Genomic DNA, 25830 nt, shown 5'->3' on the forward strand with positions numbered 1-25830 from the left:
TGAAAACAAACAACATTAATTATTTAGTGTTCAGATTTAGAGATTACATCGCAATATTTAGATGTGTTTTCAGATCATAACACCAGATCTTATGTAAAATCTTAATACTCAGATGTGTATTCAGATTTATACCTCTTAATGTTAATGAAAACAAATGAGGTCTTATTAGGAAGTGCAACTTCTCATTCGATGATAAATGATTGGCGCAACGTTTATAATTCATTCTTTCCTACCAACAAAACACTCACGTTGGTGCAAAGTCTCAAATTTGACCACCAAAAGGCATCATGGTTCATGCCATAAAAGATTAATCACCCTTTTGATCTAATATTGTATTTAGAATTCATTCTTTTTTCCAGTTGACTAAAAAACAAAAAAGTGTGATTTCCTCTTGTGTCACTAACACTATGTTTAGATTATTGTTATCCATTATATTATATTACATTGTATCGTTATTACACATATACTGTTTGTTTCGATTGTTATTTAAAATGTACTGTATTGTATTTTTAAATTTTGTTGTTACATAACAATAAAAAACCCTATTTTATGGAATAATCAATTTGGTTTGTTCCCATCGTTACTTAATTTCTTCTTCCAATTATATATTTATATAATATTTCAAAATACTATTTATCCTTTATCTTAATTATTTAAATCTAGTCAAATGTCCTACCCTAGAATAATTAAGAATATTTTAGTAAATTTATAAATTACAATACAGTACGGTACGATCAAACCAAACAATTAAAATATTATTAAACAACAACAAACAATATAGTCTAACCAAACATTGTATTTATCATATAGAGTACAATAGAATACAGTACAATACATTATAAAATAATTGGTAACAATGATCCAAACAAAGTTTAAGAGTATGTTAGGGTTGACTTTTGATTTTCTTTTTGCTTATTTTTATCATTTTAATTTTAAATTAAATGTTTATAAATATTTTAAAAAGAATTTACTCAAATACTGCAAAGGTAAAATTATTTTAACTTAAGAACACTTAAAATAAGTAAAATCTAATTATTGTGTTGGAATAGCGTGCAATTGATAATATTCTTTGCAAATTGATAGAATTTTATTCAAGCACAAAATATACTTCTCTGTCTTCACCTACTTATAGGTCCAATATCATGCTTTTATGAACCTTACGTCTCATTGGAGTCTTGGACATCCAAATTATATAGTTTTTGAGTATCGATTCCAACAATTAAACTAATTCAAGCAAGGGTTAGAATAAAGAATCAAAGAAAAATGTTGAAACGCATATTTTTTAATGTCCTACTAGATCATATTATATTTCCAACAACTTCAAATGCCAAAATCTTGCTTCCTAAACATAAAATAGAATTTAACATGTAACAAAAAAAAACATTTTCTATAAATTGGTATAGATAGGAAGCACAACTTCCTCTCAAAATCACAAAATCTTGATTTAGCAAAATATATTTCCAAGAATATAATATGGCCCCAAGTATTGATGAAAGTAATGCCTTGTTTGATTTTGTGGTCCAAAAGGGTAATGGAGTAAAGGGACTTGTAGACAATGGCATTAAAGTAGTACCAGAAAGATACATACAACCACCAAAAGAGAGAATATTAATTGACAAAAAAATCATCAATTCAAATGATGATATTGATCAAGTATTGGTGGCCATTGATTTATCAAAAGTACATGGTCCTGAACATGATCAAGTGGTGGGAACTATTACAAAGGCTGCTGAGACACTTGGATTTTTTCAAGTGATTAATCATGGTGTGACATTGGAATTGTTGGAATCACTTAAAGGTGCAGCACATAACTTCTTTGCTCAAACACCTATGGAAAAGGCTGTTTATCTAAAAGAAGTGAGTCCAAGTCCGTTGGTTAAATATGGGACTAGCTTTGTACCTGAAAAGGAAATGGCTTTGGAATGGAAAGATTATGTTAGTATGATGTATACTAATGATGATGAGGCACATGCACAATGGCCTCCTCAATGCAAGTAGGAACTCTTCTTAACTTTCTCTTTAATTGGATCACTTTCTAATCCCACTTTTTATGGAAGGTTATACACTTAGTATAAACTTTTTCCGCTCCTAGTTTAATCTGACACAGAGTTTATAAAAAAAAGATTTTTTTAAAAAAACTTAAAGTCTAAAATATGTCATAGATGTTTGTATTATTATAAATTATTTTATTAAAGATAAAATAAATATTTTAAAATTAAATTATTTTCTAAATATAAAAATGATCATTACTTTTTAGACTGACTAAAAAAAATGAGTCATTTAAATTGTAACAGAGAGTACTTGTATAAATTAGATTATATCAAATAAAGAGCATGTGGTCATGTCCATATTAATTCCAAAAACCGTTATGTGAATACTTCGCTTTTGTTTTGATTTTAATTATGTACATGCAAAGTGTAAAAATCTATCCTATTAAAGTATTTTTAACTTATTGTAGCAAGTAACAATATTTTATTAAAATATATTTTTCTCATATTTGATTGATTATTTTTTTCAGAAGAATAAATTCTTTAAATTTTATAAATATGACTTCTATTGTGAAAGTAGAAAAATAAGTTTCATAAGTGGTGTTTCACATTAATTATCTATTCCTCATCCTCAAATCACACCATTTGAATAGTGTTTGTCGATATTATATATAAATGATTTTGGAACAATACTTTTTGCTAGTTATCAAACATAGAAAAAAAATTAATATATTTTTCATATGTTAGGGATGTGGCTCTTGAATATTTGAAGTCATCAACAAAAATGGTGAGGATACTGTTGGAGATATTATTTGAAAATCTTGGAGCAACACTAGATGAAGAAAAATTGGAATCACTAACAGGGCTCAAAATGGTAAACATGAATTTTTACCCAAGTTGCCCTAATCCAGAGCTAACAGTAGGCGTCGGACGCCATTCGGACATGGGAACCCTAACTGTTTTACTACAAGATGGCATTGGTGGTCTATATGTTAAACTTGAACAAGGTGTTGAAGATGAGTGGATTGAGATTCCTCCCATTCCTGGTGCTTTAGTTATCAATGTTGGAGATACCATGCAAGTAAGAATGGATTTCACTTTTATACCCTGACAGCGTAAATAATTTTTTATACTATATTATGGTTTGTTGTAGTACATAATCAATCTTATTTTCTAGGTTATTGATTTCATTTTACGTATAATTACCTGTAGTTATCCTTTTAGGCAACCATATAGTATATTAGATAAATTTACATATATAAGTTAATCTTATGAAATATACACTAGATTTTTACATAATCAAAGGAAATGGAGCCTAATAATTTTGGATTTTGGATTTAGATCTTAAGTAATGGGAGATACAAGAGCGCGGAGCATAGAGTTCGTACAACAAGTTCAGAATCAAGAGTTTCAGTTCCATTGTTTGCTACACCAAAGCCAAGTGAAAAGATAGGTCCATTGCCTCAACTTGTGGAAAGTGATGGAGTTGCTCACTACAAACAAGTCTTGTTTGGTGATTACATGAAAAACTTTTTTGGAAAAGCTCATGAAGGCAAAAAATCTCTTGATTTTGCTCAGAATGATGATTCTGCTTAAGTTTTATGTTTATGGGGTTTCTTCTTCTATTTCCATTCCCAAAAAGTGCTTCAAATAACTTTAAGCATTCACAAATAAACAATTGTACTTGTTGTAACCTTTTTGAGTTCATCTTGTCAAGTTGACTTTTATTGAGTTGCTATGTTTACTATAATGTAACCAATTTATTGAGTTTTAAATAACAAATTATCAATAAATTGATTGTTCATTTCTTTTATCATTGCAAGAAATCATCAACCATAACCCAAAATTTTCATACATTGTAGCCAAACATTAGATACTATCCAAGACCTCATGACTACAAGGTTACCCATCAATATATAGAAGGAAAGAAATGTGTTGGTGATAGTAGTCTATGCAACCTATGATCAAAGAATCAAACAAGAACAACGGAACTCGCTCGTAAATCTTACAGGTCAATGGCAACAGCCATAGTTAGTAAGGAGACTTTTAACATCATTTTTGGTGCATAGGAGAAGTTTGGAGGATTACCTGTGTTTCATAATGGAACTGTTGAGTTTCAATGATCATCTTATGCTTATAGATTTTCCCATATTGGATATATAGGAAATACATATATTTGATTGAATGGTACAATCGATCATAGAGGTTGCTTAAGAAATTAGACAAGATTCTGAGCAATACGAAGATGTTAAACATGTTCCCTTCTCTAAATCTCACTCATTTGATCAACAAGGCATTAGACCATGCCTATTGAAGCTTAATGTTCACACTTAGCACAATATCAATGGTAAAACACCTTACGTTTCTCAACTTTGGATGAATCATACTACCTTCACACTGCATAAAAAGTGATATTTAGCTGCAATTAATCAACGGCAATAGTTTAACGGCTTTAGGGACATTCTTTGTATATGTCCCTAAAGCCTTTAGTGATGTTGCATCTAATAACACTTAACTAATGTTGGAAAAGACTCTAGCACTCTTTATTAATCTGTCTATTTATTACCGCTAAAAGTTATTTTTATTGTAATGCAAGTTGGTTGAGGATAGCAATTGTAGTTCTTTCATGATAGTTCAACACAAACTAAAAAAGATTTTTTTTTAAAATATGGAAATATTTTTCAATAGATCGCTATATTAGAGGATGTGACTAGTGCATGAGAAGAGTTCTGCATATATAAGCTCACTCTATAAAGTAGAGAAAAGTTGCATAGGGTACAAACTGGCCCTAATACATATACTTGAGGGGAAAGAGAAGGAAAAGATATACAAAATGAGCATGAGGATTTTCTAATACCATAGGAGCACATGGCAACTATTTTATTTACAAAGCAATTCATAGAAGACAACCACCCTAATAATTTCCAAATGTTCAATCATATACCTTAATTAGTGATTGAAGAATATAACAAAATGTTGGTTCAACTATCCATCTTCAAGAAGAAGTGCATAAATTAGTGTTTTGAATTCAATATGGAAAGTGCAAGTTGGCTATATGAATTTACAGATAAATTCTAACAGACATGCTAGGACAATAATATCAAATGTGGCATTACTTCTATCATTAGATCCTTCTTTACCCAGATGGTTTATCCATGCTAGCTAATCAAATGTTAGTCCCCAAAGATAAACAAATACCTTTTTTATGTAACGCAAACAAGTCTTAAGCAATTTTAAAAACAGGATAATTTCTAGGTTTCTTCATTTGTCTTTACTTGGATTAATCTCAACTTATTAGGTTGGCTCTATAAAAGGGGAGAGTATTGTGAAAAATATCCTACTAACATAAGAAATAATAAGAGATATCATACTTAGAACCAAAACAAGCAATGTAGTATTGAGTGACTAACCTTTCATGTAAGAATTTGAACATAACCAAAACAATCAATGCTATTAAGTGAACCTCACCTTCACAAAAATTAACTTTGAAAATGTATATATTTAGTCATCATTTAAAAATCAATCTTGAAAATTAAAATTTTATAAATAAACATAGTTCCCAAATCAAATCCATTGACAAGACGAACCCTGGAAAAACTGGCGGATGCATAATTTTAACATGATAACAGGAGAATATTGTGGATGGTGCACCTCCTGGAAGCTGTACAAGCAATAGCATTGCTAAAGCACAGTAATGAAGGGATATGGATGTTATAGACGCAAAGGAATGATCACCCACTATACCACGAAAACACACAAGTGAAAAATATCAACAAAAATCCAGAATTGTAAGTCAGTCACTGTAGATACAGCTGCATCCACTATTTACGACTAACACCTCCACAAAGCATAAAGTTGACGGCTATATTTATACCACCTCATTCACTTGCTCAAGGATCTAGCTGGGGTCGACATCAACTTCAGTGAATCATTACTCAGGGCAGACAATATTCTTCCATGATTCACACATAAAGCAGACGGAGCAATCTTCACCTGCCTCTACATATCCTTTGTACATTCAAATGACATGTGGTCCGAAACCTTGCCCTCTAACAAAGACTTCACACATTCATGTAAAGCTCAGCACTGCCAATATCTTCCTGCTGCACTATGCGCAACTGAATTCTAGCTTGGTAGATGTGTATAAGCATGTGATATTTAGCTGGTTCTTCTAAGATTGCCTTCTGAGCAAGGAGAATCATATGCACCTTGAAATGACTTGCCTATTTGTGAAATCACCAGGAGCGACGAGTGCTGCTTCCATAGAAGAATATAATGACTTGTTAGAACAGAAAATTAGCATCATATTGATATGTATGCTTCTATTAGTCACATGGTTTCCAGCATACTGTTTAGAGAGAAGCATTATCTTAACAAGATAAGCAATAAACAATGACTGTACCAGGTTCTCAGAGACTACAAGCATTTCAAATTTAATTCACTTCTTTTAAAATTGTGATCCCTTTGAAACAATCTCAGATAACTTGGTTTGACTGTAAAGAGATGCAGGTTCTATTTTCATACGGATAAAGCAGTTACTGCCTCTAAAGGAACTGCATTTATAAAAAAAACACAGGAAGATTCACAAGAAACTGAAGAGAGGTAGCAGGACTGAAGTCTACATCTGAATGCCCCTCGTCTGCTGGGTTGGTGGCTGCTTGGATTCGTCATTGTCCATAAGATATCATTGTCTTGTGTATTATGTATGTAATAGTAGAAGTAAACATTAAAATAAAGATTGACCAAAGGTTGCCAATACTGAAAACGTAACACCAAATTTGAATTTGACTAATTATTTGAAATTCCGAAAACTTTTGAAAATAGTATTAAAAAGACATAATAAATGGCATGGTGTAAAACAGTCTGCAACATATGTGACGAATATTCTGAAGACAACTGACATCTTTTTACGAATTGCAAGGTCATATTTCAGCTTTGGTGCATGTATTTTTGCAACTCCACTTTAGACCTACTGCATTTCTGGAAAGAAAGGGAGTGAACAAGAAGTACCTGAAGACTTGGAACACTACAACACGCATCATCTGGAGGACTATTTAGCTTGAAAGAAACAGTTGAATTTGCTCTAAGGCATAAGGACAGACATACTTGGCCTTAAACAAAAATGCTTTACTAGTTCTTTGGTGCAACTTGTCTCTTGTAAATGATGTACATGTAATGTTAGACATGATAAGGGAGTTGAACAACTTGTAATTTCTTTTTATAGAACCGGCTCAGTGCAAGTTTGTCATCTATGAAAAAATTCATTATTTATAGAAAAAACATTTCTGCAATATATCAAAATAGAACTAATGTAACACAAATAGGGACAAAAAACTACGATAAAATGACATGACGTGCAAAGGCTTCATATATATAGAAGAATTTTGAGCATAACCAGAAAATAAGGTCCGTCGGGTAAGGTGAGTATACAGACCTTGGTTCCAACCACAATGGTTCCACTTGAGGGGTGAGTAATACATGCAGTAACACCTTCAGTTGTAGGAATGAATTGATTTTGCTTCTGCAGGCTCTTTCCTCCACAAAGCTCTTGCATCTCTTCACTATAAGAAGAATACCCTCACTTAAGCCATATTCTCCGAGCAAAAATGAACAACATTGAGGGTGTGTTGGGTATGGAGTTTGTCGAAATGTTTTGGAAAACATTTTCTCTATGAAAACAAATTCTTTTAAAATGAGGAAAATGACTTCTGTAATGAAATTAAGGAAAACAAGTTCTATAAATGACAATCCAAGTTCATCGTCTCCTCCTCACTCACCCAACACTCCCAACCCCTGCCGCTTGACCATCCCACCCCCTATTTACTATCTTATCTTCTGTCTATTTTCACTAAGTCATAGGATATATTATAATTTTATTCATCTCTTGTTACTATTTTATTATAGTTTGAATAAGTCTCCTAATGCTATGGAGCTTATCTAGGAGTAATTATTAGTTCCTATTCCGTAAGCGGATAATTGCCTATACTTTAGCTTAAGTTTGGTAGATAGTTGCCAACAAAGCTCAAGTTTAGTAGATAGTTGCCACTCCTATCATGAATGACGAGTCACCCTATCAAAAACTATTTGTTAGATCTCCTGAGTCCTGACTATACCACCTTACAGAAAATCTGATTATCTCTATTACCCATGGCTTAAACTTATATATATATATATCAAAATAAACTTGAACCCTGGTCCACCCCGCGTGTATTTAGGTATCTCATAGGCTCACCGTGCTCATATATGCTTTGACCCAGTCCACTCCAAAAAAAAAAAATTAAGTCATGATGTCTAGTTTTGAAAAATAGTTCACTTCTAAAAGTATGTTCATTCATTTACGGAAATATCCTTCCAATTAAATTGGGGAGTTATTGACTCCAACGAGAACAGTCCAACAACGATTCAGACTCCTCTCTCTATTCCATTACTTATTTCAATCCCTGCAGAGTCCAAGTCTAACAATATAATCTATTCCCCTCGTGATGCTCATTCCTACGACAACGGCTAAGTACCAGGCAGAGACATCAGGTAATCTGCAATTCCCTGCTCCTTCTTCACAACTTTGTGTCCCTTCTTCTTTACACGACACTGCTACACATAAGCCTCTGCTCATATACTGTAATGACCCTCCAGGTCATTTCTGTGTTATTGCCTTCTTTTCATCGTTTAGATAGTTCCTATAGCGACCCCAAGTCATTTATGACTTGCTGCGACTGAAGATTTGGTCACCTAGTCATTCATTTGGATTCTATGCAAGTTTTCGTGTTTTGGAGCTTTTGAAACTTGAATAATTGACTTGGGTCAAAAATTCAGGAAGACGGCCTCAAAATATAATTCTAACTGTTCTGTTAGCTCCAAAACGTCAAGTTAGTCTAGAAGGACCTTTCGCGCGGATCCCGACGCTTTCGAACTAATCTAGAGCCCCCTTGCAGTTTAATTAGAACTTGACTAATTGAACTTAGAACTTGAATATAGCAAATTATTGGATTTCAACTTAATATATAACTAATAACTTTTATATGGACTTGAATTTAGAACTTGAACTTGAATTTGAATATAACTAATTCATGGTGTCTTTAATTGATTAGAACTTAATAATTAAATTTGATTAGAACATGAATTCAATTTGAAGTAAATTAGTTAGAAACTTTGAACTTAATTTATAATAACTTGAACTTAATTAGAATTAATATAATTAATTATTTGAAATCTTAAACTTAATTAAAATTTATGAACTAACTAGGTAATTTATCTTTCTAAGCATTTGAAGAATCTTTCAAATAATCAACTCGTATAAGGAAGCTTGGGTGTAGGACCCACTTTTTGTCAAGATGGCCTTGATTGAATGTTTTGACGACTTTGTTGAGTTCGGAATGTCGAAACTGGTAAGGCAACATTTTTTTGCGCACACTGCGTTCTGAACGTATCTCAAGCACCCCATTGGAGATTTTGGCATTGGCCAAAACCAACTAATGTGCATCAGCTGGTGCTGACATACTTGCCCTTCGCTTCGTGGGCTTCTGGCCGCATTTGCGGTAGCCATAAGACCTTGTCTCCTCGTTTGTGAGGCCTTCGCCACGTTCTCAAAGGCCAGCATGATTGCCGTCCGTGTTCGTGAAGGTTAGTGAAGTTGTCCTCCCTGTTCCCGAGCCCGTCGTCACGTTCGCAAAGAGTAAGAGCATCGACCCTCTGCGATCATGGAATGTTTCCCGCGTTCACAATGAAGCTTTTTGTCTAGTCTTTTAAATAAAGATCAAACACGTATCAACTTAGTTAGGAAACTTCAAACTCGAATATCTTGAGCTACAAAGCTCCAAATTAGATGATTTCAAGTCGTGGGAGTCCAGAAGGCTCATGGATATGCGCCGGAGTGATCGGGCATTGTCGGGGACTGCTTGTTTGAGGTATAATCCTCCCTAAAGGGACTGTCAGTCGTCTTTCTGTTGCTTATATTGGTGTTTTATTGCACGTTGTTGATTATATATGTTCCAAGCCCCAAATTGGGTCCTGTTTTGGGATACATATTGGAGAGCTTAGTGGACCTTTTGACGAAGTCGATTCCAGGATTTTCGACGCAGGTCCCACATTCTCATTTTGACTCAAATTTGGTACATCTTCAATTATTGTGTTTTTGGTGTCTAAACGACCTCCTTAACATTGTGATCCTATTTTTGATAGCATGGAAGCATTCGAAGGTCGTACAAAAAGAAAAAGCTTTGGAGCACGTGCGATCTGCTTTGAGGTAGGCTATGGCTTCCCAACCTTTAGATTGAGCTCGAGAATGTAAATGCATGTTGATTTGTGTGAATTTTGGTTGGGTGGTTAGTTGATCATGCTTAGTTACTTAGAAATCATGTTTTATGCTTACTTCAAGTTATGTCGGGACTGTTGGCACGTTGCTCTTCTTTTTTGACCATCCTTACCCTGTGGCTTGATTGGTTTTTTTTTCTACTGATGTTGGAAGCATGTTTGGCCTTAGTCTAGTGTAGACTACTGTTTGCCTTAGACTAACTAATTTTGGAGCCGATAGGCTTTAGTTCTGTTTTGATGTCGCTTCGAACGACTTAGCTCCCTATAGAATGATGTAGGAGACTTGGTCTAATAGAATGAGCCTTAGATTAAGCGATAACTCAGCTTGATGACCTTCTATCCATAAGTGCCTCTTTCTACGGCCCTTCAATTTACGATTAAGATTTTGGGTCTTCCTTGGCGACGTGGAATTGGATTCAGTTCAGGCTTGGAGTACTACATTGATTACCCTGGTATGGACGTCAGCAGCTTTATGTTCGCAGATTCAAGGTCCGATCACACTTCTTATCATTGGTCACAGATTTGAGGTCTAGTAATTTGATCTACAGTAGCAGTACATGATTCAGACTCTTTATCCTCTACAGAGTTGATACATATCGACTAGATCCTATTGGTTCTTTAGGAGGTCTATCCTCGATTCAAGGTCCGAACGCACTTTCTGGCTTTGGATGATCCTATTAGTTACTTTGGGAGCTATCTATGTTACAAGGTCTGGGCTACGCACTCTCCAGCTCCAGATTCACCGGGTTCTGTTTTATGTAGGGATAGCTATTTTGTGTACTCGTTGGAATTTTGGAGGTCCATTCAGGTTTTTATTTGAACTTCACACGAGTATACCTCCTGGGCTTATGGGTCCAGTTAGGTTTTAGTTAGTTACTTCATTTCAGTCTTTTCTACACTCGTGTGCGTTTCTATTAGATTTCTGCTCTTTGATCTCTATTGTACTAAATTCTCACTTTTCATATTGCCTTTACTTTTCTTGCTCAGCCGGCCTATGTGCCTACTGAGCACCTGTTGTTTTGGTACTCATGCTACACTTCTGCATTTGTTTTGTGATGCAGGTGCGAGCACCAGCTATAAAAGTTGACATCAAGCCAGCAAGTGTAGTAATCGTAGTTGATGGTGAGGACATGGTTGTCCTGGATGATACTTGTCTCCATCTGTATTATTTGACTAGTCATTTGCGTTGTGAGACCAGTCTGTTTGTTTTGGTCCACTTTTGAGACTTGTACTATTTTATTTAGTAGCTCTCGTGACTTCTAGGTTCTAGGAGGGATCTTTTGGCTTTATATATATATATATATATATATATATATATATATATATATTTGCTTCCGCTCTATTCTTCTATTATTACTGATAAATTGATTATTCTTATTTAGTATCTACCCCTCAGTGTTTTGGACGGCGAGAGGCGACAAGGGTCTGCCTCGCCGCGTGGCGAGGCGCTCGCCTTTTTGAATCGAGGGGCCAATTAATATCAAAAATTAAAAATATTTAATTGCACATATCATATTCAAAATTTCAATAGCAATTACATATCTTACAAATACTATAATAATTACTATAGAAAGAATTATTATTTTTTTCAAAAAAATAATGGACAACAGTCACAGACTCACAGCACAGCGAAAACAGAAGGTATTTTACAGTAATCTGGGACAAAACAGAGAGTGAAGAAAATAGAGTGGAAAAAAGAGTAGTGAAGAAAACAGAACTCAAAGTCTGAAACGAAAATTGAAGAAGAACAGAAAAAAATAGGTATACCTCAGGTCTTCAGCAGTAGCAACTCGAAGATGATGGAGACCAGGATAGAGATCGCGAGGGGAAGAGAGTCGCGAGGGGAAGAGAGTCGGGGAGAAGAGTGTGCAGCAGCAGATTTTGAAAATATAAAAAAAGCCCTAATTTTGACTAATATTGTTAAGTTAAATATTTTTTAAAAAAAGAATAAAAAAGGCGCCGCCTTTTCTGGCGCCATTAGGTCGCCATGGGCCACCTTTAGCATACCGCCTCGCCTCAGTGGGGAATGGCGAGGAGGCCTCGCCTCTCGCCAAAGGCAATGAGGCGCTCGCCATTCACAACACTGCTACCCCTATACCCGTTACTTGACATTTCGGGTTACGAGTTGGCTTACATGCTAGTGGGTTATAGTATGTGTCATCATGACCTTGGAGATCGAGTCGTGACACATACCAGAGATGCAAAACCGTAACTATCAACCTACAATCCCAACAACCAGAGAAGCCACTCCTCCACCCTTGTCATCCCAACAAAATTCAAATCCCAGAAACCAAGCAGTTAAGCCCTCTCCTTCTATACCTGTTGTTACTGTAACACCCCGTATCCAAAACAGACAAAAAACCAGTTTTTCAGAAAAATCTGCAGGCGCAACCAACGGGGCCATCGACGGGCCGTAGACTGACCCACAGTCCGTCCTGCACATCCGTCAATAGGGTCAGAAACCCCCCAAATCTCAACCCAAGAAAATTTGGTTAAGTCATGATCGACGAACGGACCTACGGTCCGTAGTCCGTGACCATCGATCGACACCCCATTCACTCACTCTCTAACAAGAGCAACGGATGACCAGCACGGTCCGTAGATGGACCTACGAACCGTAGCTCTGACCGTAGGTGAGAAATAGCAAACATTTAGGGGGAAAATGCAGTTGGGTCAACTTCAAATGATCATAACTCTCAGCACAAAATGAATTAGGTGTCCCATGACCTACCAACAGATAGATAATTGAATTAGCTTTCCATAGCCACCAACCTTGCTAAAATCCAACCTTCGAGTAAGAAGTTATGCCCGTTTTAGTAAAGGACTGTCGAACAGGCCCAACCTACAGACCAAACGACGGAGCATCGATGGAACGACGGACCGTCAGTCCTGGTCGTCGTTTGGTCTGACAGCAACTAACCCAGAGGTCTTTTGGTCTTTTCCCACTTCGTTTAAACCCTAAGATAGGTCGTTTTGACCCTAAATCATCAGATTTTAGTCAATTTAAGCCTAAAAACATAACTAAAACTTACCCAAGTCAAATCATTAATCAAAACTTAGAAAATTAAAAACAAGAAATGAAAAAAAGGTCAAGAACCCTAATTCAAGAACGTAGCAAGGTTCCAGCAGTTCCAGCCCCGAAATCAAAGTGTTTCTCCGTGAATTTCATCACCAAGTATGTGAGATTTCACTAGTGGGTTCCTTTCACCCATTGGGTCCCTAGTTTTCAGTCAGTTCTTGATTCTCTTATCATGATTAAACCTAGGATTTCTAGAACTTTGGTAGAACTTCATGAATTTATTAAATATATGTTCCAAATCAGATTGTAAAGTTATTATTCAGTTTATTGCATGAATTTCAGAACCCTAGCTATGTATTTCTTTAGTTCTTGAATTACACATGCTAGGTCAGATATTTCAGTTACTTCATATATACATGTCTCAGTTATAAATGCATAATTACCAGATTAATTGTTGCATTCTCAGTTTGCATGTTCAATTTTGAGTTATCCAGTATTTACAGAAACTCAGTCATAATCAGTTAATCACATAAATCAATGGGAGTAGCATAATACCGAGTTGGACTAGAATTCAGCATACCCAATTAGCCCCAAAACTACTAGCCAAGTAGGTTGTAAGTCCTCTCTGTGGTCAATCAGTTTAGTGATCACGCCAGCATGTCTTTATACCTTTGCAAGGGTATATTGAGTCCTCTGGATGGGGCGTATACATCGGACTCCACATTTAGCTCATGTGGTTTTATTATCGATTATTAGTAGCTCCCACAGTTCAATCAGACTCTTGCATTGACCATTTATCAATATACTCGGTATCCAGTTTCAGCATGTTATAAATTGGTCCTTACATCCAGTTAGCTCAGAAATCAGCATATAATGTTCAGATTATTATACTTGCTTTTGTGCTTGTTCAGTTATGTTTTATTTCAATACTGACGCATACGTGCGCTACATCTTCTCGTGATGTAGGTTCAGGTTCTCAGCATCCACATCACGCATAGATCGATTTCCAATCTCCAGTTTAGCAGATTTAGTGGTGAGTCCTCATTCTCCGAGGACAATATTCATAAGTTTCTTTTCAGTATTTAGTCTTTTAGTTTCAGTTTTTGCTAGATTTAGTTGGGGCTTGTCCCAGTATTTTTAGTCCAGTTTAGAGGCCTATTTCAGACATAGTTAGTTTCAGCTTAATATTTAGTTAATAACTTCTTTGTATTAAACTCATTGATTTCATTTATCTCAGTTACAAAATATGGGTATTCCACATCTTTTCAGTTTAAAATTATGATTTAGTTTCCGCAACAGTTTATGTTCTTTAGTATGCTCATGATCATGCCAGCAAAGTTAGCTTGGGATCACTTGTGGTCCTAGGTTCCGTGTCTACGTCTCGGGGGTAGCTCGGGGCGTGACAGTTACGATTCCCCCACCACCCCCAAACAGTATTGTAACTAGGTCACAAATTAATATCTTCAAGAAAAAAAGAGAACTCTCTTTTCTGAAGCATTTGACTCCTACACTTGTAACTTTCAAACAAGCCGATAAACATGAAGAGTGGAGACAAGCCATGACAGTAGAGTATGATGATTTAATAACCAAACCATAAGATTGGTGCTATCTATAGTTATGCAACACAATTGGCCAATCTATCAACTTGATGTCAATAATGCTTTCCTACAAGGAAAATTGGATGAAGAAGTTTTTATGCCTGAACTCTGGGGATTTATTAATCCCCAATTTCCAACTCATGTTTACAAACTGAAGAACGCTATTCATGACCTCAAACAAGCCCCCCTGGGTTAGTAAAACATTGAGTGAACATCTGCTGAGAATGGGCTTTGTCAAAACAAAATTTGAAACCTCTTTATTTGTATGGAAGCATTTGGATGTAACTATTTATGTGTTTGTCTATGTTGACGACATCATAATCACTGGGAACTATACACTAGTTATTAAATTTGTCATCAGATTCTTTGTAGAAATATTTTCATTGTAGAATCTTGGCTATATGAACTACTTCTTGGGTGTTGACTTAAGAAAATACCGAACGATCTCATTCTTTCACAATCAAGATACATTTTGGACATTCTTTCCGAACTGGATATGGACAATTGTAAAGGTGTTCTTGTTTCTACTCCCATGTGTTCCAGCGTACCACTTTGAGTATGCTGATGGTTCTCCATCTACTGATGCCACGTGCTACCAATGCACCCTTGGAATATTGCAGTATTTGTCCCTCACTCGTCCAAACATTTCTTATGAAGTCTATAAATTGTCACAATTTATGCCTACGCCTACTCATGAACATTGGAAAGCGATTAAAAGAGTATACGGTATCTCAAAGAAACTCCGAGTTCAGCACTTTGCAACCTTCGTAGCTCTGACTCTAATTTGTATGTGTATGCTGATGTGGACTGGGATGGCGATCCAAATGACAAAATCTCTATATCAGGTTACAACCTTTTCTTTGGACCAAATCAAGTTAGTTGGTCGTTAAAAAAGCAACATTATGTGGCTCGCTCATCCACCAAGGCAAGTATAAATCAGTCGATAATGCACTTGCAGAGCTCACTTTGGTGAGAAACTTACTCATGAGTTACATGTCACCATTTCGAAGTAACCAACAATCTACTATGACAATGTTAGAGTTATTTATCTCACAACCTAGTGTTTCATACCCGTATAAAACATATTATTGTATATTTTGCATATGTCCCTGACCAGGTTCAAGCTCATCGAGTTCATGTTACCCATACTCATGCTTGTGATCAACTTGTTGATACCTTCACCAAGCCACTGCCTAATCAGCCTTCACTAGATATTGTTCCAAGTTAGGGATTGTATTTTGTTACACCATGCCTAACTTGAGGGGGTGTATTAACTGTCTTATGTTCTGTCTATTTTCACTAAGTCATAGGATATTATTTTATTTATCTCTTGTTACTATTTTATCATAGTTTGAACAAGTCTCCTAATGCTTTGGAGCATATCTAGTAGTTATTAGTTCCTATTCTAGGGGCAGATAGTTGCCTACACTTTAGCTTAAGTTTAGAAGATAGTTGCATACATTTCAGCTTAAATTGGTTGTAGTTCATGTATTTAATGTTGGATGACAGATTCAGTAAGAAGATCCCTTTGACCTCCTCATCTGAATCTCTATACCCATCCCTAAACCCCACCTCATCCCATTCCCATCGTGTTTAGTTAGATTACATATAAATACTCATGGGATAATATTTATTTGCTTCATCATCAAACACCAGAAAATAAGTAAAAATTCTATCTGTTTTCCTAGAAAATATCTTAACACACCGTGAATCCCCCAGATTTTGTCAATTTGGCCAGTTAAGAATCTAAGTCGAAAAGAAATCATATGTAAGGATCTGCGTCAAGTACGTTGAAAAGAAACAGAAAATCAGAACTGTCCACTATGGCCATCAAAGAGATCATATGAAAAGATCTGCATTTAGTACCATGAAAGTAAAAAAAAAAAAAAATTAAAAGTCCACTATGAACATCTAATGTAAATATGTTAAAAAAGGAAATAACAGAAAACTGAAAATTACTTGAAATCCACATGGCAAGGGGAGCTTCGATCTGGATAGAAATCCAAAAGATAGAGCCCATTACTTGACAATGATCCAACCACATAAATCTGCAGCAAAAGAAATTTCAGTAGAACATAAGAACTCGCATTGCAGCAAAATATTCTACTTGAAGCAAACAGATGTAAATTGTTATAAAATGTTCATAGACACATCTGCATATAGTATACATCGGTATTGCTACTGAGAGATTTTCTTATTTTGTTTCCTCTGATAGATTTACTTGTAAAGAGGAGGCGTATCCAGGATTTCGGGATGATGGGTGTGTTGACTTGTACAGAGGCATATCCAGGATTTCGGGATGATGCGTCTGTTGAAGTGTGATGTCATCTCCAGTGTTTTGGACGGCGAGAGGCGACAAAAGGCGACAAGGGCCTGCCCCGCCACGCGGGGAGGCGCTTGCCTTTTTGAATCGAGGCGCCAATTAATATCAAAAATTAAAAATATTTAATTGCATATATAAATATCCAAAATCTTAATAGTAATAACACATATTAGCAAATATTCAATTCAAAAACCAATAGTAGACACCAAACGTCTAAAACTTTAAAAGTCTATTCTTCTTCAAAACTATCCAACTCTTGAAGAAAAGAACTAAAAAGATCAAAAGAAGAAGAAAAAAAAGAGGTATACCTCAGGTCCTCAGTGCAGCAGCAACTCGAAGATGATAGAGAACAGGAGAAGAGACGCGACCGGCAAATTTTGACAATAGAAGAGATTGCGAAGGGAAGAGGAGTCGGGTAGAAGAGATCGCGAGGGGAAGAGGAGTCAGGCAGCAGCAATTTTTGAAAATAGAAAAAAAAAATAATTGTGACTAATATTATTAAGTCAAATCTTTTTAAAAAAATTTAAATCAAAAAGGCAGCGCCATTTATGTCGCCATTAGCTCGCCATGGGTCGCCTCGCCTCAATGTGGAATGGCATTCACAAGCACTTTCTCCCCCTTCCTCCGCCCCCAAGGCTTACCCAAAATGAATAAAGAAGAAAAGATGTAAAAGGATGATCCAAATAACTGTAAATCAGCCTTTGAAACAGGGGATCATAGACTCGTAGAAACAATCCACTGAGATATAATTTTGCCCAAAATATCAGTATCTTCCATCTAGTTTCCTCATGCACAATTAACTGATGATGGTTTAATGCAGTCAAGTTGAAACCAGTTTCTCTCACCATCCACGTTATAGAAACAAACAAGCCATTTTGAACAGTATTTTTAGTCATGTCCATAAGCATGGGAGATGATAAAATATCAGCATGATGTCTTAGGGTCAAAAATCAGCAAAAACACTGGTAAAATTTTAAAATTATAAATTAATATGGAGAAAAGAAAAGCTACTATCACCTGCTGCTACCTCCCATCAACAACAACAACAAACCCAGTGAAATCCCACAAGATGGGGTATGGGGAGGGTAGAGTGTGCACAGACCTTACCACTACCTCTTAGGAGTAGAGAGATTATTTCCGAAAGACCCCCGGCTCAAGCAAATCAAAGGAGATATCAAAATAAAAACTTTTTGGAACTCTTAGTACTTAATGATGCCAAAGGACTTCTTATTAAATGCATAATACTGTATAAAATAGGATATTAAATTGACCACTCCTCTAGAACATATAACGGACAACAACTTTCAAACAGATAATAAATTAGAGATGGAGCCCCTCATACCAATACTTATCATGGTCAAGTACTATATGAAATTTAAAACACAGTATAAGTGACTAATCTAAAGTATATAAAACCTGATTTTAAGAGAAAAACCATAATTTTTTACAGAAAAGCTTCTCCCGAAAACCATCTTAACAAAATTGAATCTATTGTTCACTGATATAACTCAAGGAGAACTAAAGAAGTATGTGCAGCAGAAGGATTAGTCTTACAGAATACGCTGGTATCCATGAAGGTTTCCGTAAACAACGTAAGTTAGCCAAATCATTGAAGCCATCCCTACACTCAGGAAGAAGATACATTATGTAAGATAAAAGTAGTAAACAGATCGTCCTTTAGAATACTGAACTAATAAATGTCTTTTACTCACAACCAAGGTGGAGGAGGACAATGAATATGTGTGACTTTCAAACTATGGACATCCAAAACACCTGACCTGTAAAAAAACCGAGACTTACAAACAACTAAGGAGTGGTATATGTATTAGTGGCAAAACAAGACAGCACCAACACTTTGGTAGTATGTCACATTTAGTTAAAAATAAATATCTAATAATCAGTACTTAGGAATAAAGACGAGTATACATTGACAGACAGGAAAAAGTGGTGATTGCTCTTTGATTTCATCCACTTGCTTTCATACTTCAGTGTGCGAATTCGAGAAATGTATGAAATATCTGTGGCTACTTGATGCGTCAATTACCAGAAGCAAGTAATATTAACTTCGGCAATCCAAAATAAAACACCCAACATAGGACCTACTTTCATGCAGGAATACTCAGAAAAAACATAATGACAAAGCCTTGAAAGCATGCTTAGTGTATGGGTCACGTGAAAATCTTTGATCATGATTCATGACTCAGTCAGTTTCCTACTCCACCTCAAGTTTGAAAAATTTTATTGACACCACCATTACGTAACAAGAGTTCTACCAAAAATATTCCAGTACCTTCTCTGTTAAACAAAAGTAAGTATGTGAATGATCTGAAATCAATAGAACGCATTCCAGTAATAACAGAGAAAAGCCACCAAATAAGCAACGCATAATTCAGCACACTGGGTATAAAAATGCATCAAGAAGTACAATGAAAGAATGTCTATGCATTTCCTTTCCAACTTACCAGCCATCATCAAGATGAAATGCCAATTGATTTTGACAAGATGGATTTATGTGAATGGAATGTATTTCCTTTGATACTATATTTGACTGAGCCTGCAAAATGGTATCTTGAATAAGATGGAAATAGATAATGTATGTAAATTATGAGAATAACTATACAGAATGTGAAAACGGAAGAGAGGATGAGAGGAACTCGGCTTGGTTAATCCCTCAAGCTATTGTGGTTTAAATAACTATGTTCAAGGACCTTAAAAGGAAAGGAAATCAATACCTTATTACAAATCACAACGATTCTAACCCACCCCTTCACGTTGGTGCATTCAAATTTATGTACCAAGCTTGCTACATATATAACTCATCTTGTGACTGGCTAGTGACTGTGAATTGTGAATATGTTGTAAGTTGATCATTTGACCGCACAAAACTTCTGACAAAATTACAACCAATCTTTGTGTTTGTTTCTCTCTTGAAACACTGGATTTGATGCAATATAAAGTGCAACTTCAATAGGCCTACAATTTGCCATCCCTATTTACTCAATAATACCAAGCATATACTGACTCCATTAAATGGCAATTGAACTGCAATTCCTAATTTAGATTGAGTAACCCGAATGCCCAAGAAGTACCTCAATCAACCAAAATCATTAGTCTAAAAGTGTTGAAAGAGGTGATGTTTCAATTTGGTAATTCCCTCGTCACTGTTACCCATGATGACTATGTCATCAGTGTAAACCACCAAGTGCATGCATAAAATTGGGGCAGAGTGACGATAAAACACAAATGATCAGCTTCACTTCATACCATACCATGTCAAATGCCTTAATAGCCATGCTTAACTTCTCAAACCATGCTCAAGGAGACTGCTACAGACCATAAAATGCTTGTCGTAGTCTGCACAGCATGTTACTAGTCTCCCACTGAGCAACGAACCAGGTGGTTCTCCATATATACCTAATATTCAAGTCTATTGATGATTTCTTAACTACCGTGTAAGCTAATAAAGTTGATCAATCTATTAATGATTTTTTAATTACCGTATAAAATAAAAAGTTTTCATCTAATAGTGGACGGAGGGACTATAAGTCACCGTGATTGATAATTTAAAATATTTAAAAGATATACAAAAAAAAATCGATCAAAAATAGTCTTGTTTGAATCTCGAAATCCAGAAGGTGCCACACGAATTGAGACGCAGAGAGTATCTTTTAGGTATTTAAATACATTGTGTAATTGACACTTGGTATTTCCTCTCAAACAATGGCTAACACTAGGATTTTACCCCATCTTTGTTTTCCTTTTCATTTAATTAATTAGCTGCAATATTTTTCTCAGAATCCATCTAAAATTGCAATGGAATTAGCTAAAAACATTATACTCCGTCCATTTCAAAAAAAAATGACCCTATTTCCTTTTTAGTTTGTTTCAAAAAGAATGACCCCTTTCCTTTTTTGGCAAAACTTTAACTTTAACTTTTCACGTGGCATGTTTTAAACCACAAGATTAAAGGACATTTTGGTATATTTGACATAACTTTAATTTAGAACTCACAAGATTGAAAAGTCTTCTTTCTTTTCTTAAACTCCGTTCCAAGTCAAACTAGGTCATTTTTTTTAAACGGAGGGAGTACAAAGCATTGTGTACATGGAATAAGAGTATCCAACACTCTTTTCACTTCCAAGAAATTACAGTATGATTATTGATTAGACTTCTCATGCTTAGATGAAAAATAAAGCTGATCATACTGTAATTTCAACTGTATCAGTAAATTATTTTTTTGGTTTTCACATTACCTTTCCCATTATATTTAACCGTCTTGTATTCTCATTTTGTCTTGTGTTGTGAATAGTTAAAAAAATTCATAATTTAAAATAAATAATTAGTTCAAAATTAAAGAAAATTTTGGACTTCTTTTTCATATTGATGTTCTTAACTATTATAGTGTTAGGGCATGTTTGGTCATCTGATATGAAATCGTTATATGAAGTTGAAGTTTTGTTTGGATATACAACTTGAACTTTTTATGTTGAATGTTTTCTCATAAACATAAAAACTCCATAAGTTGTAAAACTATAGAAATTGTCAGAAAATAATTAAAAATTTATAAAATCACATAATACACAATCACAAAGTTATTCTAAAAAAAATTATTGATCAAACTTTAATTCAATAAAAAGATAAAATTAAACATAAGTTGTATTGTACTACTCTTTAATATAATCCTCTCACATAATATGGACAATCTTCTCACGTTGAACTGGCATTTCACAAGACATGACAAGACAAAATAAGAACACAAGAGGGTTAAATATAATGGGAAAACCAAAAAAAAATAATTTACTAATGCACCTAAAATTAGAGTGTGGTCAGCTTTATTTTTCATCTAATGCAAGAGACATTTGATACTCTTATTTAGTGCAGACAATACTTACTTTGTATAATATTATTAGTTAAATTTCATTGCAACTTTAGATGGACGCTTGACAGAAATATCAGCTAATTAATGAAATGAAAAAGAAAAACAAAGATGGGTAAAATCCTATTGTTTCACATTGTTTGAAAGGAAATACAGGTCAATTACACAATGAATTTACATACCTTAAACATACGCCTTCGTCTCAATTTATATGGCACCTTCCAGATTTTAAGATTCAAACAAATCTATTTTTTACCAAAATTTTTGTATATCTTTTAAATATTTTAAATTGTCAATGATGGTGACTTATAATCCCTCCGTACCATATTAGATGGACACATTTTACTGTACACGGTAACTAAGAAATCATTAATAGACTGATCAATTTCATAATTAAGACTCTCTCATTCACTCCTAAATTTCTAGGCTCAAAAACTTCAAAAAAAAAAAACTCAAGGATTCAAGAAGCAAGATCTAAGGTTAACTCTCAAGGTCTCTTTCCTAAGTTCTTCGTCAAAAGGTATATTTGAACATTCCCCATCTCAAACTACTCATATAAGGTTCATTTCTATTATTTGTATTTTCTAAAATACAAATTGAGGTTAAGGTTGAGAGATGTTTTATTGAAAATTGATTACAAATGTTCCTATGTTGTTAATTGTGTTCAAATTACTTTATTATGATTTCGAAACTTGGATTGTTGGTTTTGAATTGGTGAATTGCCTCGTGATTTTGAAAAAGGTTCTTTGGTATAAATAACGGATTAGAGAATTTGTGAGATTTTCAAAGGCTTTGGTTTAAAATGACGAGCAAAGGAATTTCCCATCCCGATTAGATGTTAATGATATAGCATTTTTATGTTGACTTGTAACTTGGAAAGACTTGGATGATGGCATTGAGCGAAATGCTTTAACATAAATGAGTCTTTGATTTTCAAAGAACGAGTTAAGAGCTTTAAATGGTATATTACACATTCAACATAGTTATTAAGTGATGGTATGACGATACTAATGGAAATATACCTTATTTGGATAACTTTAAATAAACGTAAACTTGTAAAGGTTTTAATGGGGGCTTAAAAAGAGGTTGGTCCTATCACCGACAAGGTGTAAGGTCCTCATGACTCATCACTCGAATCCACATTTGCTGATGTGGAAGGTCCTTGTCCTAAAATAAGATTGACAATTGTATGTTGTTAATTGGAGCAGCTCTTTTCTTTGGGAAAATTTGGTTCCGAACCCATATAGCTCGTGGATCGCTTTTATGTCGTTGAACACTACCCTATTCAAGACTAATGGTTATCGAAAGGTCGATGTTTAAATGCTTTGGGTCTGCACTTGTGATTGTCTTTCCTATATGATTATATTGTATGAATATATATTGTTTGTCCTTTCCCCTGGGTTGCATAATTGTACTCGTGTATTGACCGTCCTCACACGCTACATCATTTCATGACGTAGGATAAGAGACACAGGTTTATGGTTTCAGGCAATAGTAGATCATTCAGAGACAACGGTCAACAGTTAGCGTTGTGGTGAGCTTGCCATCTTCCGAAAAGCAAACTTCTCTTTTATCAGTCTTTCCTTTGATTTTCATGGTATTGCGAGGGCCATGTCCTGACATAGACATTGTTATTATGTTAGTAGAAATTTCATAGACCTGTGGTTAGTTGGAATTGGTTTTCTTATTAAGAGTCGAATTAGTTTTCCTCTTTGAAATCTTTTAAATATTAATTGTAATGGGCCTCCTTTTCTGCATTGGTATCTGTATTGGATTATCCAGGTTAAGTAGGTTGATTGGTGCTCTTGGGCCTAATTGAGTTCCGAGTACATGTCACGTCTAGGATTGGGTTTCGGGACGTGACATAAGAATATCAGGAAAATAGATAATTAGGATTATCTGTACTCAAACATGCAAAATACTAGCTTCAGTGCCCTACTCGGCATGCTAATAAGTATACCAACAAGAATCAAAAATCAAATATATTGGGGAATGGAGAGACTAGATGATGTCACTATAGTTATTACTGTAGAATAAGATAATGGCTACCTAACATATGTTCACCAATTCTCAAAAAAAAAAAGATAATGGCTACCTAACATGACTTACAAGTAAACGTACCTTCAAAGAAGCAATTCTCTCTAGCTCAGAAGCCAATTTAATTGATGTCATAGGAGAATAACTTACCTGAAAAAACAAAAACTCTATATTATATACAATTAAAAATTTTACCAAAGTCATGGGGAATCAAAGATCACTTGCTTTCTCATGTTCTACTTATCGATGGCGTAAATAAAATTCACATGATATCAATAACCAAGATCCTTTTTTTCACTTACGATAGACTTAAGTTATTAACATCTTTTATCTTAACAGTAGTGAAATAAGAGATTTCATTATATATTTTCGCAAAGCCTCAAGTACAAAAGACACAAGCACTCACAATGGCAGAGAAAACAGGAGCAGTTCAAATTTGCTAGTCAACTATTAAATCTGACATGGACAACAAAGCAACAAAATATTTTCCTATATGTTGCATCATGATTGGAAGCCTAGAATAAAGAAACACACATAATATTAATACCACTCTGTTATTCTGGAAAGCTGCAGATGATCTTCCACCACGAATATCCCACATGAAAATAGTTCCCTGCTTGCTAGCTCCAAATATGATCTACTATTTGGAAAAAAAGAAGATTTACAAATGGAATTTATTGATAGCAAAAAAAGAATCCATCTTAGTCGTAACCTGATCATCTGCATTCAATTTGATACTGTTAACAGGACTATTAGAATTGGTTGCCAGCTCAAGACATGGAAGAGCACTGGCTCTTCTATCCCATATATTTATAACACCATAGACATCAGAAGCAAGTAACCTGTTGAAGCAAGCATATAACTATTCATTAGGGCTTAGAACAAAATATGTAAGTTATGGAACTACAAACCTTAAACTCCATTTTATAATTATAATGAAAATCAGAAAAGAGAAACTATAAAGATGTTACAAAAATATGATTTAAGGTTGCAACTTATAAATTAATATGTAGAATAAACACAAAAAAGATTATTTAGAAAACTTAGCCTAACAAGAAATGTGACAATTAATATTGGATGGAGGTAATAGGTTTCTCTCTAGGGACACGTTAGGTGCCTGTAACTTGCACACCTTCCCGATGGCACAGGAACGACCGAAGAAAACCACCAACAGATTGCCAGCAACAAATGGAAAATGTCAGCGGAAGAAGTACCCTGTGACACAGGATCCTGGTAGGGCAAGTTGAAATAACCATGAAGAATCAGGATAAACATGATGACGGTGAGCTTCAATGGCCATATTTACCGAGTAGCAGCTCAACCTGGAAAACATCATATAATGACCCTAAAGGTCATTTTTGGAAATTTTCATAAAATTACCATTTAACCACTCCCCATAGTGAACCCGGTTTTTGGGTCGTGACACGTCACCATCTCTAACTGTGAACAAGGTGCAAGTACAAAACAGATAGATGAACCCTACTGCCACACCACTGAATGTGACGGGATCAACCAATGGAATAGTATCAATGGGGCTGACCAGTTGTGGAAGATCTTCATTAACATGAGGGGCATTAGCTGGACTATGCCCGGAAGAGTATCTGATGTATTAAAATGTTGAAATAGTGATACCAATCCCTCCAATCAGAAAGAGAGATGGAAAATTGTTCCAGTTTGTA

The 25830-nt window shown here is 35.0% G+C and overlaps 2 protein-coding genes across 8 annotated transcripts in view; one reads left to right on the top strand and one right to left on the bottom strand.

The window, feature by feature from the left end:
* Window positions 1–1401: 1401 nt before the first annotated feature.
* Window positions 1402–3781, top strand: LOC101262174 (scopoletin 8-hydroxylase). Its single transcript, XM_004250732.5, has 3 exons — window positions 1402–1994; window positions 2736–3069; window positions 3330–3781. The coding sequence occupies exons 1-3, from the start codon at window positions 1474–1476 to the stop codon at window positions 3582–3584; spliced, it is 1110 nt and encodes a 369-aa protein (XP_004250780.2). The 5' UTR covers window positions 1402–1473; the 3' UTR covers window positions 3585–3781.
* Window positions 3782–5457: 1676 nt separating this feature from the next.
* LOC101261879 (uncharacterized) overlaps window positions 5458–25830 on the bottom strand; it is a 33841-nt gene continuing 13468 nt past the window's right edge. For 3 of the 7 annotated variants that reach the window (XM_010314819.4, XM_010314818.4, XM_026028395.2), the window contains 9 exons: window positions 24864–24993; window positions 24699–24788; window positions 24224–24301; window positions 19701–19792; window positions 18951–19016; window positions 18793–18859; window positions 16875–16963; window positions 7423–7549; window positions 5458–6242 (listed from right to left, as the gene is read on the bottom strand). In XM_010314819.4, coding sequence (XP_010313121.1) covers window positions 6147–6242; window positions 7423–7549; window positions 16875–16963; window positions 18793–18859; window positions 18951–19016; window positions 19701–19792; window positions 24224–24301; window positions 24699–24788; window positions 24864–24993 — 835 coding nt within the window. In that variant the 3' untranslated portion in view covers window positions 5458–6146. The remainder of the gene's footprint in view (window positions 6243–7422; window positions 7550–16874; window positions 16964–18792; window positions 18860–18950; window positions 19017–19700; window positions 19793–24223; window positions 24302–24698; window positions 24789–24863; window positions 24994–25830) is intronic. The other 4 variants (XM_004250731.5, XM_069291703.1, XM_010314821.4 and 1 more) reach the window with 2 other exon arrangements.

The sequence above is a fragment of the Solanum lycopersicum genome, chromosome 11, assembly GCF_036512215.1.
Source record: "Solanum lycopersicum chromosome 11, SLM_r2.1".
NCBI classification, from domain to species: domain Eukaryota; kingdom Viridiplantae; phylum Streptophyta; class Magnoliopsida; order Solanales; family Solanaceae; genus Solanum; species Solanum lycopersicum.

What these genes read in the sequence shown, in the direction of transcription:
- LOC101262174 (XM_004250732.5), top strand. Translation starts at nt 1,474, where the DNA reads ATGGCCCCAAGTATTGATGAAAGTAATGCCTTGTTTGATTTTGTGGTC. An exon ending in CAATGGCCTCCTCAATGCAA is followed by an intron (nt 1,995 to 2,735) that starts GTAGGAACTCTT and finishes TTCATATGTTAG; the next exon opens with GGATGTGGCTCTTGAATATT. An exon ending in ATGTTGGAGATACCATGCAA is followed by an intron (nt 3,070 to 3,329) that starts GTAAGAATGGAT and finishes TTTTGGATTTAG; the next exon opens with ATCTTAAGTAATGGGAGATA.